This window comes from Panthera onca, chromosome B1, assembly GCF_046562875.1.
Source record: "Panthera onca isolate mPanOnc1 chromosome B1, mPanOnc1 haplotype 2, whole genome shotgun sequence".
Taxonomy (NCBI): Eukaryota; Metazoa; Chordata; class Mammalia; order Carnivora; family Felidae; genus Panthera; species Panthera onca.
This window is the reverse complement of record NC_138342.1, coordinates 73,168,273-73,183,456: the sequence shown is the minus strand read 5'-3', so window position 1 is coordinate 73,183,456 and position 15,184 is coordinate 73,168,273. Positions and strand designations below refer to the sequence as shown.

The window sequence follows — 15,184 nt, the reverse complement described above, 5'->3', positions numbered from 1 at the left end:
CGAGTGTTTTCTTTCTCTCCTGTGGGAACATAGATCTTAATTCAACAACATTCATTGAGTATCATTGTATATATCAAGCAAGGGAGAAGTGTAATTATTAGAACACTATTTTTCAACTGTGAGTCATGACTTATTGGTGGTCATAAAATGAATTTAGCAGGTTGTGACTAGTATTTTATATAATTTTACGTAAGTAAAATGTAACACAATGGAAATATCAAAAGTAAGGAAATTTCATAAAATGTGTGTCCATTTTGTGTGTATGTATAATGACGTAAAATGTGTTTCTAACTGGATCATAACCAGAGGTTTCTTTTAAATATTGTCTCTGGACTACTTATTGAAGATAGTTCATTTGAATGAGAGGTTAGTACAGGCCTGGAAATCAAATCCCCATTTCAGTGTTGGAAATAAATTCTAGTCTGAGCGTGTCTACAAAGGAATTTTGAGACACAAACTTTTTGTAAGATGAAGACACTTTGGTTAGGCAGGTTCTTACTTCTGAATTTAGGGAAAAAACATTTAGTAGATTTATTAGTTTCCTAGGGCTTCTATAGCAAAGTACCACTAACAGGGAGGCTTGAAATGAGAGAAATTTATTGCCTCACTGTTCAGGAGGCCAGAAGTTCCAAATCAATGTTGGCAAAGCCATGCGCTCACTGAAGGATCTGGAGACGGATCTGTTCCAGGCCTGTCTCCTGGCTTCTAGGAGTTCCTTGGCTTAATGGCAGATACAGTTTCATCTTCATACAGCATTCTCCCGGTGCATGTCTGTCTTTGTGTCCAAATTTCCCCTTTGTACCAGGACTCCAGTTATACTGAATTAGGGCCCCCTCAAATGATTTCTTTTTCTCTTGTCTTTTTTGAGAGAGAGAGAGAGCATAAGCAGAGGAGGGGCAGAGAGAAAGGGGGACAGAGGATCCAAAGTGGGACCTGCACTGACAGCAGCAAGCCCGATGCAGGGCTCAAACTCACAAACTGAAATCGTGACCTAAGCCCAACTTGGACGTTCAACCAACTGAGTCACTCAGGTGCCCTAATGATTTCATTTTAACTCCATCACCTCTGTAAAGACTCTGTTTCCAAATAAGGTCACATGCTGAGGTACTGGGGTTAGTGCTTCCACATATCTTTCTGAAGGGACACAATTCAACCCCTAACCGGTATATTTCAAATTTCCACTAGGCGATCAAGAAAATGGTAAGAATGTTTTCTTTTCTAATTGAGAAAAAACTTCTAAATTTTTGGGTGTCTTTTTGTTTTGTCTGTTTATTTTGCCTCCAAAATAATACCTCTTTGTGTTGGCCAGAAATTCCTGTTGTCCTATGAATATTAACAGCTTCAGCTCTTTGCATTTACCCTTTGGTCAGGAAAATCAATTTGCTCCTGAACTTCAATAATTTGTTTTTAATTCTACTGGCCACGTGTTGTGTTCTTAATCACAAAATGCAAATAATAAAACTAACCAAAACTGTTTGGGTTTATAATACTTACAAAACTTACAAAGAAGTATATACGTACATCTACAAAAATATCCCCCCAAAATTACAGCTGCAAACACTTACCTACGAACCAATCTGAAAACATCTACATTTGTTTCCCAAAAAGAACAGAGAGATTGTTGTGGCTTTTTTTCCATATTCCTGAATGAGGCCAAACCAAAAATCTGAGGACAACACCAGCTGTTACATCACTCTCCACTTGGAGTAGTACATGGTTAATGCCTGGCACTGGGGACAAATTGAAAATGCTCAAGTGTGACACTTTAGGTTTTGCAGAGGAAGGAAGGAAAAAAATCTGCTAACTTCATTCACCTCATCATTCTCTAAGAAAATTCGTCTAAGAAAACTTAGCACATTCTGCTGCAACATGAGGGAAAAACCTGAATTCCAGAAAAAATGTTTACTTAATACTTTTAATTGTATCTTTTATTACTCCCTCACTTGGTCTCTCCCTTTTGCTCTGTTTTGTTGTTTTTGTTTTGTTTTGTTGCTTTGTCATTTGTCTGTTTTGTTGTTTGATGGTTTTCCTAGATTCTTCAATGAATAGAACTTAATCCTTAGCGTTTACCTGTTTTTCATACTCCTCAGTACTCAAGGAACACTTGCGAACTATTTCTTTTAGATCAAATCACTCGAAAATTTGTTAAAGTGTGTAGCTAAATATGCAGGTGATGTTCATTTTTTTGGTAGCCAGACAACCAGTTAGACAGTTGGACTAGTTGGAGCATTTATTGAGATAACTCAAAAGGTAATTGATTGGAACAGTGGTTTGATCCAGCAGAGGAAGTTCCATTTTGAATACCACCCTCGGGATTCTCCCAAAAGCGTTGGTTTTTTCTCAGACATAGAAAATGCCATACATTTTGTGATATCTGTTAGCTTTCCATGTAATTAAATTGATGGGTATTGTATTCATTGGCCTCACATTAGAAATTAGCACAGCTCGTGAAGAAACTGTAATGTAAGTCTAGCTCTCATTCATTTATGTGCATTTACTAGTGTTGAGCCATATAAATAAGTTCGATTAGGACCCACTAAAAACATAATATCTGTTATTGCCGGTCACAGTTGTAGCTTCCTAGATTTGGACTGTTACTTGGGTCTGTTTGATCAGTGTTCTTCCCAGAGACAGTTGTTTTGAGAGAATAGATCACCATGTGTCTGAGGACATCAGGCACCTGATTGCCTGGCATACATGAGGTGGCTGCCCAAATCTCTCAATGTATGTTTGAATTTTAAAGAGAAAACAAAGGGAAACTAATTGGCTGCTTAAACTTGGCCATTACTCAGGGTTAGCAAACAGGAAATAATTAAAACCTGGAGTTTATGTTAGTAACCAAGGAGGAAACTGAATGAATTCCAATTTGTTAGAATTTGTCATTGGTTTACTTTTATGGCACACACTCCCTTTTTCATTTGCGGTACTTGTTCTTATTTTAAAAATTTAAAAATGAGTCAAATAATTCTCAATTTAAAATTTAGGCCAAGGGTCGCCTGGGTGGCCCAGTCGGTTAAGTGTCCGACTTTGGCTCAGGTCGTGATCTCACAGTTTGTGAGTTTGAGCCCCACGTTGGGATCTGTGCTGACAGCTCAGAGCCTGGTGCCTGCTTCAGATTCTGCATCTCCCTCTCTGTCTGCCCTAGTCCTCCCCCCCCCCCCCACCTCAAAAATAAAACATTAAAAAAATAAAATAAAATTTAGGCCAAAAACTATGACTCGTTTAATACCATCAGACATGCCTAAGATTGACATAAATCCAGAAACAGGCATAAATAACCTCTATAAGTAGACATTTGGGGACTGTAACAATAACAAAATAGCCATTTTGTACCAATGTAGAAATGGTGATTTTTTTTTCAAATGTCTTATGTTCTGATATGTAAATTGTATGGAAAAGTTTGTTTTCTCAGTTATGTTTGGAAGAATTCTCCTTAGCCATTTTTGCTTAAAATTGCCTTGAAATCAGTGCATTAAATTGATTTTTAGAATTAATTGACTTAATTTGAAATCAGTGCTTCAGTTGTTTTAGAATCTATACCTTTGTCAAGATTACATTACTAAACCCAAGGAAAAGGTACTTTTATGAAAAGGAAAAGAGAAATATGCTAATTAACTATCAAAATTGATTTATTTTCATTTTCGTTTTGAATTATATTGTTGTCCTTGAGTACTGTGTGTGGATTTCTGCCCTGTTGACCACTGCTGACTGAAGAAATCTAATACTAAGCCTGTTTTATTTTATTTAAATTTCAGTAGTTTTACATTTTCTTTTTTGGAACGTGCAAAATTAGTTAAACTTTAGGGACATATCCAAATTAAGAGTTTCTCATTTTGTCTTTCATGGACAACTTTACTTTGTTTTCAGGCTGATGCAGCCTGACAAATATTTGCTTATGATTAAAAACTTGTGTTTCTATCAGGAGATATTCTTATACTGCCAGAGTACACTTCAATAAAATAATCACTTTATACATGCTATCAGTCGTCATGCATTGTGGACCGACTAAGTCTGGTGTAGAGTCACTAGAATCTTTATGATGGGATATAAAGTCCACAAGATCTTGCTGAGGGCTGCTGGAATGCAGACTGGCTGTCACATCAATTTTCTTCGCCTATTCATCCCACCGTATTCTGATAGGTTAAAACTGAAGGGAAGATGGTAAACAATGAAAATGGACTAACATGTAATATAGTAATTTACACATCACTAGCTGTGTGACCCACATATGTTATGTTGCCCACTCTGAGCCCACTTTCCTCACGTTGAGAGGCAAGTGCCAGGGAGGGTTTGGGGGAGAATTTATGTGAGATAATTAATGTTAGAGCACCTGGTGGCACCTAGTTAATGAATAAATATGTCAGAAAAAAATGTGAAGGCAGAAAGGATTGATTTTGATTGCCTCTGCTACGAAGAAATTTAGCACACACACAAAATAAACATTAGCCAAAACATGTGAACAGCTGTGTTTAGAACTCTGCACCATCTAAATCATCTAAATTCTAAGGAAACCAACCATATTGCTAATTAAATCTTCACTAACGTACCCTTGTTAATTTTCATTCAATTTTGTTACATGTTAGAGTTCAGGATCTGTTCTGAGCAAAAAAATACTTAGTACGGTGCCCATTTTATAACACACGGAGGCAATTTTCCTATAACAAAACCGTTACGGATTTTTAGTTGCAGCCTTTTTGCATAGTGTTGCTCATAATTAGTACTTCTTGATCATGAATCCTTGATTTGGGAACAACCCAATTCCAGCATTTTTTGTAATTTGTTAAGTGCTTTCAAGGAATATTTTGAAGCTAATATGTAAGCTCCTTGTATCAGTTTGGCTTCAAGTAGTCCCCTCTTGTAATAGCACAGCTCCAGGTGGCTTCTTTCCCAAGACACCTGGACATTTCCCACATGTTACCTCTAACTCTTCAGCTGCCCAGCCTGACTCTACAAGCTTTGCCCTCAATCCACCCACATTAGAGTCCGTAATAAAGCTGATGCATCACTTACCCTTCACTTAGAAAGAATTGGCACAAGTGATCACAAACATTAAAATCTTTGGCAACATAAACATTAGAACAGCTAAGCTGTAATGAAATTGGAAACCAAAATCATGAAAGAATGAGAAATAGTATGTCTTAGTTTGTGTGCTGTCTTTCAACTAAAATGTTAAGACCTTTGGAGGACAGCTGTGTTTGTGTGTATGTGTTTTATAGTATAACTTTGTCATAAGATTTTGCCAATATATTACCAACTGAAGCAAACTTTTTTCATCAATGTTGCTTAAGAAAATAAAAAATAAGCTGAGAGGGAAAGCTGAGATTACCTAGTTGCTTCCCCTAAGGTGGTGTGCACCCCATGTGGTATACAAGATTAGCCATAGGAGTACAGGAGAAAATTTTAGAGCTTCTTTTTAATTTTAACAGTTTCTATTTCTACTTTTATCTGTTTAATTCATGCACATAATTAATAGAGGTAGATACTTAGTCATATATTGAGGGGAGTGGCTGCTTAAAAGCAGATTTCATGAATGCATAATCAAAAAGGTTCAAAGATCACTCCAGCAGACACTAAGGGAGAGAGACTGACTCATTCTTTGCCTTGAAGTCATTTATCAGAAGAAAAACACATATTAAAGGGAAAACTATTGTATATATTTTACATTTTTAAAAATACCTTTGCATTAAGTTTTATATTGCTTCTATGTTGTTTGAATAATGTCAACTATTTCTATAATTTCATCTATGTCCTTACGTGTTATCCATACTCATTAATACTTAAAGTAACTGTCAAAAACAAAGTTCAAGAGTGTTGTTTACTGATGTGCCTCTCATTGCTAGGGCATCATTCCTGAAGTGGCTCACATTTAACAGGGATATTTTGTTGGCTGCTTCTTACTTTCATCATTGTGGTAATGAGCTATAATTAACTTTATTGAGGTAATTGAGTATGTATGCAATCATTTTAAGAGTTTATGTATAATATATAGAACTTGGATTGGGCTTGTAGAAATAAGGTAGTAAAAAGCTTCCTCTTGAAAGTGTGATGTGAATTACTTTTGCCTTAGGCTAATCTTGAAAGAAACCTCTCTTGATGGTCTCCCATGAAGAAGTAATTGACCTTGGCTAGGTCCAAGGTAGAGTATGTTTTATTAACCTTGCTCCTTTGTGAGATTAGCTCTAATGTGTCAAAATAAAATTTCTGACAGGCAGAACAGAATTTTAGTAAAATTGACATGTTAAAATATTAACAGAAATTAATTCAGAATTTATTTTCCTTTTAGTTCGCAGGAGGATGAAAGACCTATGTCACCTTTCTATTTGAGGTATTTATTTTATTTTTGTTGTTCTGTTACAGGGAATGGAGGAGGGGTGAGGTTCCTTTGAGTTTATTTGCCCATTTTAATGCTTTTCAATAGAATGTTCTACACTATGGCCAAACTAAGCTTATTAGAACTCTTCATCATATTGTTCATGCTGTGTTTTTCTTCTCTTTGGTTTAAGAAATCTTAAATTAACAGAGCTGAAAAGATTAAGATATTTTGTTTTAAACCCAGAAATGCCAAGGTAGTCATTTTAATTTCAGAAACCTCCTGATGATTAGGCCGTTACCTGTGTCTTAAAAATTTCTATTCTATACATATATGCAGATGGGGGAGGGGTGTGAGCACAAGGCTCATTGGCTGAAAAAAGTCTTCGGCTATGTTAAGTGTGAAAGTAAGTATTCAGTGAGTTGATGGAATTTAGGGCTATTTGCTAAAGCTTACAGAGGCAGAATAACAACTATTACAACAGGTAAATTTACAGAATTCAAAGTAGATGTTAACTCTTTCCTTAGTTGTGAAATCTCCTTTTTTAAAAGAAATGTCAGGATGTGTGATAAAGAGTTTATTTTTTAATCTGATTTGTTGTAATAGCCCCAGAGTTAGATTTAGACTTTAATTCAACCAACAATAGTTCAGAAATGTGTCATAGGACTTCAGTCTTAGCCAAGTGATTGCTTTTTAGTACTGTTTTGTCCTTCAGCAACTTGAAGCATATTGCATAATCACTTTGTGGCAAAAGAGAGAACATTTGAGGTTTTAGTTTGAGACAACATGGTGGTCCGTTTGATTCACTCTGGTTTCCTGCCAATCAAATCAGCATATTCTACTTCATAGGCTACCTCAACTATACAATTACCTTAAACACATGAGGAAGTTGTTGCCCAGTACGTGGTCACTCTGGTATTCATTATGTAAATATGCACAGTAATATCAAACAAATGATTATCATATATTAATGGAAATTAAATTTTACACAATACAAAAGACAAAGCACTAGATCATGCCAACTAATGAGAACTGTTCTCAGAATGTCTTATTTTTATTCCTCTGGGCAACATCAATCTATGTTTTACATAGTATTGAATTTTATTTTTTTTAACCATTTTAAAAAGCAGATGGAAATTATAAGTCTTAAGTCCTTAAAGAGACATAACCATGTCTTCTAGCGTGATAATTTTTAAAAATTATTTAGACTATTTAGTCTTGAAAAAGAAATTCTATACTTGCAAAATGAAAGTAAAAGAATGTAAAGAAAATGTATTTACCACAACTCTTGGTTGAGGCTATTTGACCTTTCAATGTTAAATGTCATAAAAACTAAAATATTATAGAAGTAGGAAAAAAGAATGAATGTGCACGCTAGCCCACATTACAGGAGAGCTAAAGTTGCAGAAGAAGGAAGTTATGAGCAGACGCTCTTTTGAAAATTTAACAAAGTGGAGCTGTACCACAAATGAAATAATAATTATTATTTGGCCTGAAATTACAATCTCAAATGTAGTTTATTTTTCTGAATAACATTATATGATAGTCTTAGAAATTATTTAAGAACTAGGTTCATACAAGTTAATTTAACTTTTTTTATTATCTACTTGGCATGAAGTAGGGAGAATCTATTAGTAACACATGAACCTGTTTAGAGGGAGTTTTTTTGGTTTTGTTTTCAAATTATTTGCATGGCTGGTTTGAGATTAACTTTTCTTGGGTTACTCTAGCATACAGAATTCAAGTGGAAGACAGAAAACATGATTGTTAACTATGATTACAGCTCTTCCAGATTTTTGAACTAGAAGCATAACATGTCCACTGCTAATTTAATTTATAAATTAGTGCACTTTTTTGACACTACCTTTAGTAAGAACAAATGAATGCTTAAATGTTTTAAATATATTAAAACTTCTGTAGCTTCTTTGTCTCCCTTTCCCTCCTACTTTATTAAGTTTTCATTCCTACAGTGCTCAGAAAGGGGAGTTAACTGTAAGACTTAGGAATTTCGTAATGATTTGTCACCATGATGAAAAACTAAATTGGCTCTTTAAAATCCCAAAATTATATTTACTGTGCCTTTGAAAAGTAAAAAGTGACTGGTAGTTGCAAAATGATATCTTCCCTGACTAGGAATGTTGAATATTGTGTGCTGTATATTATATTTTGACATTGTTAACTGGTTGTTGTTGTTGTTGTTGTTGTTGTTGTTGTTGTTGTTTTTGAGGGGGGGGGTAGAGACAGAGAGGAAAGGTCCAAACAAGAGATGAGCACATCAGCTGAGATGGGCACTCAGCAGAAGTAAATCCAGCCACAGGCAGCCAGCCAGCCAGAGGGACAGGAATGAAATAGCGGGTCAGTGGCAGGAGATCCAGTTGGTGGTTTATTCTGTAAGGTCCAGCATGAGGTAGAATGGCAAAACTCAGTGGCTGTAGGTCTGGGAGTGGGCAGTTTTTAGGAAGACTGGATCAAAACAGAAGATAAAGGCAATGCAGGGCTCCAGTTTCAGAGGAAGGAAAACAGATGATCCATAAAGAAATTCAGGTGCAGGATATCAGACAAACATCCAGCTATTGGAGTGGAGACCCGGTACGTTATGTATAATGCAGACAGAATCTGTATCTGAGGCAGAGGATAGATAGAGCTGGAGAGCATGCAGAGGACATGCAGTCCACTCATGGAGGTTCTAGGACCTTTCTGTGGCTGGGGGAAGAAGGAAGGTGGGATGCAGGAACTGGGAACCAGAGAGGCCATTTCAGTCATGACCTTGCTCCATTTTTCATCTTGTAGAATTTCAGTTTCTGTGATTACAGTTCTCTATTGTAAACACTCATGGCTGAACCATATGTTAGTCTACAATACATTTCATTTATCCTCAGCTTTTTCTCTTGTAAGGTAGGACTGTTATAAATAGACATGCACTCATATAATCTCATTCTAGATTAAATATCTTCTCAGACAAGAACTTTGTCTTCTGAAATTTCAGCACTTCTTCAGCACCTAACCTAACCCACCAGAACCATTCGTCCTATTTTACTTTATTTAATTTAATTTTATTTATTTATTTATTTATTTATTTATTTATTTATTTTTATTTTACTTTATTTTATTTATTTTTTTATTTTTTTATTTTTTTTGCAAAGGAAAGAAAGAGTGGCTACAAATCTGACTTGCTGCCATTTCATGGGCAGGATTACTGCAGATACAGTAGCTCAAACAGTAGGTGTCATTGTTCCCCAGATGCTCATTAGAGATCACCCACCCTGTTGAAGTGATTAAGGAAATGAAAGGGAAGAATGGGTTATGCCAAACCCTTAGCAAGATTGCTACAAAATAAACAAGAACCTGCAGACTTCAGGTGAAGAACATTCTTGGCAAGGATGTCTATACCCTGGCCTCTCATAGTCTCGGCTAGACTCCCAGAAAGGTGCCCCTACCTCGATTGCTCAGATTAGCAACTTGCCGTAGGTGTTGTGTGCCACATCCAGCCTGTTATTGTCTGAATTCTTTTCCCTGTCATCCAGTCAGATCTGGCTAGAATCTGTTGCTAATTCTAGTTTTATTTGTCTGGGTCTTCAGTATCCGCAAACTCAGATTTTGATTTCTGTGTTTATTTTCACTGGGATTAAGGCTTTTCATCTCTACTCTCCATTCCTCCTCATCTCTGTCCACTCCCACCTCACCTATACTATCTTCACATTCCTTATGGCCAGGTTCAGATCTTGTCCTGATCCCATCCCATCCTATCCCATTCCATCCGACTTCTACTCTTGAATTCCTTCTTTACAAATTCCTGGATTATATATATATAGTTTGTATACGTAGATGATACATACAGCCAGTATACAAAGCGCATCTCTGCCCATACTTTATCAAAATCCTAAATGTGCTTCAGGGGCTACATACCTGTAACCATTCTTTCACTGGTCACCTGACCTCTGAATGGTGGCTCCTTGCTCACCTAACATCTGCCTCTTAGCAACTGCACTAATCTTCCTCTGCTTTTTCTTTCTCATTTTGTGCTCCATTGAAACTCTAAAATTGACAGTCTTTATCAATCTCAGCCCAAGTTTTAATACTCAAGGTGCAAATTGAAGTTAAATTCCTATTTTAGCAGGTTTGGAATTGCTTAGGGTCAATTTCAGTATTCACATGTTTTTTTAATTTTCCTGAATTAGGAATATCAAATAGATTTATTTCTAAGTTACCTATTTGGAATACAGACTTATTCTTGAGTATTTTAGTATTTTCATTCCTTGAAACTAGGGATCATTAATTTATGAAAATCTTTTAACTGTAGAGTTTACATTGAAGAAATATTTAGCTTTGGGTAAATTCAGATTAAAACATAACCCGACAGGGGCGCCTGGGTGGTACAGTCAGTTGAGTGTCCGACTCTTGATCTCAGCTCAGGTCATGATCTCACAGTTTGCAGATTTGAGCCCTGTGTCAGGCTCTGTACTGATGGTGTGGATTCTGTCTTTCCTCTCTGCCCCTACCCCGCTTGTGCACATGTTCTCTCTCTCTCTCTCTTTCTCTCTTTCTCAAAAAATAAACAAATTTTAAAAATTAAAACAAAACAAAACAAAACAAAACAAAAACATTACCTGACATTAGATGGGATCTGAAAACTGTATCATGCCACTCCTGTCCTGCTATGTAGAAAAGTTTTTAAACAGCTCTTTGTGGATTACCTTTCAAACAACTTGTGCTGGAATTGTAGATTTATGACTTTTTGGTCATACTTTATTACATTTTAATAGTTTATTTTTCTTCTCAAGCATATTGTATGTTTTCTAAATTACCATTTTGAGGGAAAAATTCTCATTTTTAGATGGGATAGTTTAAAGAAGTAATGTATCAGTCATTCTATTTGTTGTTGACTACCAAATACAGCAAACAAGCAGGCTGTTTATTTGATTAGCTACTTGATTTTTCCCAGATAATAAGGTCAACTAGACATTTGGGTATCTTTGAACACAAATAAGTATATATTAAAAATATTTGTTTCCATTGTCCTTTTTAACTCGGTGTTTCTAAACTGAGGAAGCATATTATCTCTGCCTGTACAGTTCTTTTGCGGGGGGAGGGTAAATATAAATAACATTAACTGTATCATTTTAACCATTTTAATTTTTTTAATTGTGGCAAAATACACATAGCATAGAATTTGACATCTTAACCATTTCTAAGTGCATTTCCACTAATAGTGCACAAGTCCCATTTCTCCATGTTTTTCCTAACACTTATTATTTTCTGTTTTTTGACAATACCATCATTATGATACAAAGTATGTAGAGCTCTTTAAAGATGCTGGCATCTCACTAGCCAAGATTCTGACCTTCGAGCGGTGTCCATATTTTCAATGTGTCATGGGATAGTCTTTTCAGTAACTAGTGCTGAGAAAACTGGATATCCACATGCAAAAGCATGGAGTTGGCCGCTCACCTAATATCTCATATACAAGAATTAACTCAAAATGGATCAAACGTCTAAATGTAAGAGCTAAATCTGTAAGTACTCTCAGAAGAAAACATCAGGCAAAAGCTACCCAGTCCTGAATTTGGCAGTGATTCCTTAGATATGACACCAAAAGCACAGGAAAGAAACGAAAGGGTAGACAAATTGGACTTCATGAAAGTTTTTAAATCTTGTGCATCAAACAACAACAACAAAGACACTCCCAACAGAAATTAAAAGGAGAATGGGGGAAATATTTGCAAATCATTTATCTCATAAGGGATTAATATCCAGAATATATGGAGAATTCCAAAAAATCAACAACAACAAAATGATTTTTAAAATGAGCGAAGAACTTGAATAGAAATTTCTCCAAAGAGGTTATACAAACAACAAATAAGCACACAAAAAGATGCTGAACATCACTAACCATCAGGGAAATGCAAATCAAAACTCTAATATCACCTCAGACCTATTAGGATGACTGCTATGAAGAAAAGAAAATAACAAGTGTGGTCAAAGATGAAGAGAAATTGAAAGCAGGTCACAGGGTCCCAAAGAAATACTTGTACACCCATGTTCATGGCAACATTATTTGTAATAGCCAAAAAGGCAGTAGCAATCCAAGTGTCCCTCAGTGGATAAATGGATAAACAAAACTCAGTGTATACACATGGTGGAGTCTCATTCAACCTTTAAAAAAAGAAGGAACTTCTGATACATGCACAACACAGATGAACCTTGAGGACATTTTTGCTAAGTGAAATAAGTTAGTCACAAAAAGACATCTGTATGATTCCACTTACATGAAGTACCTAATGTAATCAGATTCATAGAGACACAAAGAATGGTGGTTGCCAGGGGCTGGGAGGATGGGGAGAATCAGGAGTTACTGTTTAATAGGTACAGAGCTTCAGTTTTACAAGATAAAAAGTTTCTGGAGATGAATGGAATGAATTCACAACAATGTGAATATACTCAGTGCCACTGAATTGTACACTAAGAAATGGTTAAGATAATAGATTTTATGTGTGTTTTACTACAACAAAAAATTTGAGGGAAAAATGTGTCACATAAGAGATATACCCCTAGCTAGAAAACACTAAACCAGACCACTAGTATAATTATTTTATACTGAAGAATGATTATAAACTTAACTAATGTGTATCATATAGTTCTTTAGGTATTCAATATTAAGTTCTTGGTTTCTGAGCTAGTCATATTTTTTACTTAGTATGAGACTAGTATAGATTCTGGGTTTAATTCTATCAGTGTTAATTAAAATATTAAGCTTCTTATTTAGGCTATACTGATAAATTATATGAATTTTTATATTTTGTATTCTTACATCTTTCCTCAGCATGAGAAGGCAAAGGAAAAGTTTACTCACAGGAAATGACATCCTTAGAGCCATTCTGTCTAGACCTCTTGCTGCTCTATTCTTCAGTCTTTCTGCCTTCCTTAGACTTCTGTTTATAAGAACTTCAGATTTAGAGGCACCTGGGTGGCTCAGTCGCTTGAGCGTCCAACTCTTGATTTCAGCTCATGATCTCACGGTTTGTGAGTTTGAGCCCTGCATTGGGCTCTGTGCTGACAGTGCAGAGCCTGCTTGGGATTCTCTCTCTCCCTCTCTCTCTGCTCCTCCCTCTGTCTCTTAAATTTAATTTTTTTTTTAAAAAAAAGAACTTCAGGGGCACCTGGGTGGCTCAGTCAGTTGGGCATCCAACTTTGGCTCAGGTCATGATCTTGCAGTCTGTGAGTTCGAGCCCCACGTTGGGCTCTGTACTGACAGCTCAGGGCCTCTGGGTGGCTCGGTTGGTTAAGCGTCAGACTTCAGTTCAGATCATGATCTCGGTTCTTGGGTTTGAGCCCCGTGTTGGGCTCTGTGCTGACAGCTCAGAGCCTGGAGCCTGCTTCCGATTCTGTGTCTCCATCTCTTTCTGCCTCTCCCCCACTCATGCTCTGTCTGTCTCTCTCCCTGTCTCAAAAATAAACAAACATTAAAAATAAATAAATTTTAAAAAGAACTTCAGATTTGAATTTAATTTAAACTTTTAATTTAAACAAATAGATTAGCTCTACCTAATAGAAGTACTTCCAGATTCCCATTTAAATTGTAATGATGATATTAAAGACAAAAACTAGAGATCGCTTTATAACAATGATAAAGAAAACCATATATCAAAGATCACATCAGTGGGATGGACTGAGAAACTTATTATTACTTTACAGACTTCACGCTCCACTATCTAAACAATACAAATGGTCACAAAGAGAGAAGGAAGGGGAAAAAAAAAATTAGTTGACTTCCTTCCTTTGTCTACTACTGACCAGAAAAACAAGTGACATTCCCCCTACTGAACAGAAAGTTATTCTCTGAACCATTCAGAGCTGAGTTGCATATTCTTTTTCACTTCTCTGCCCCCATTAGTTTTTTTATGTCAGTATCTCTTCAAAGATAGAATGTCTAGTATACAAAACAATGGAAAGGAGAGGGGGTCCTCCTGAGATACTCAGTCACTTAAAGCATTTGAGAAGAGGATAAAGGCAGGAAGATTATTAGACATAATGCCTGTTTTGAAGAGTACACTGCACAAAGTACAAATTTATTCTTGATTCTCCAGCTTAGAAAATTGGACCAAATAGCAAGTGTACCTATCTAAGCGTTATAGATTATTCTAGTGCAGACTCATATGGTGGCTCTTCAAATCTAAATTCATGAGCTGGCATCTACCCACAGCCAAGGGACAATGAAATAAAGAATGATCTACCACCCAAGTTGTTGGTAATAGCTGTGCCTGGATTGATTGATTCCTTCAGAACCACAAAACATGAAGAACTATTTGGGGCCTATAAAGAAAAATTACAAACTAAGAGAAAGGATGACTTGCTCTGAGGACTCCATGTAAAAACAGATTGCAGAGAATTGCGTTTTATACGATTCAGAGGAAAACTTGAAAGTAATATTACTAATCTTCTCAAAAATATGCTCAAGGACATGACTAACCCTCTGTGAAACATAAGTAGGAATCTGTAAGGGGAAAATTGGTTTACAATTGTAAGGCTAGGGACACAGAAGAATAACTGAAATGAGGAGAAGGGAGCCTAGAAATGTATTAGCAGAGATTTCAAAAACTATGTGGGAAACAATAGAGAGCAGAAATTATTAAAAATAAGTCAAGCACAAGGGTGCCTCGGTGGCTCAGCAGTTGAATGTCTGATGCTTGATTTCGGCTCAGGTCATGATCCCAGAGTCATGGGAATGAGCCCTGTGTCAGGTTCTGAGCAGAGCATGAAACCTACTTAAGATTCTCTCTCTTTGCCCCTCTCCCTGGCTCACATTCTCTCTCTAAACTAAAAAAAAATTAATTAATTAAAAAATAAAACATAAAAAATAAATCAAGTATGTGATGA

At 36.1% G+C, this 15,184-nt stretch overlaps 1 protein-coding gene across 7 annotated transcripts in view; it reads left to right on the top strand.

Annotated features, from left to right (window-relative positions):
* The window catches only part of FAM13A (family with sequence similarity 13 member A), a 368,680-nt gene that overhangs the window by 259,582 nt on the left and 93,914 nt on the right, over window positions 1-15,184 (top strand). For all 7 annotated transcript variants that reach the window (XM_078445913.2, XM_078445914.2, XM_078445911.2 and 4 more), the window contains one exon: window positions 6,284-6,325. In XM_078445913.2, coding sequence (XP_078302039.2) covers window positions 6,284-6,325 — 42 coding nt within the window. The remainder of the gene's footprint in view (window positions 1-6,283; window positions 6,326-15,184) is intronic.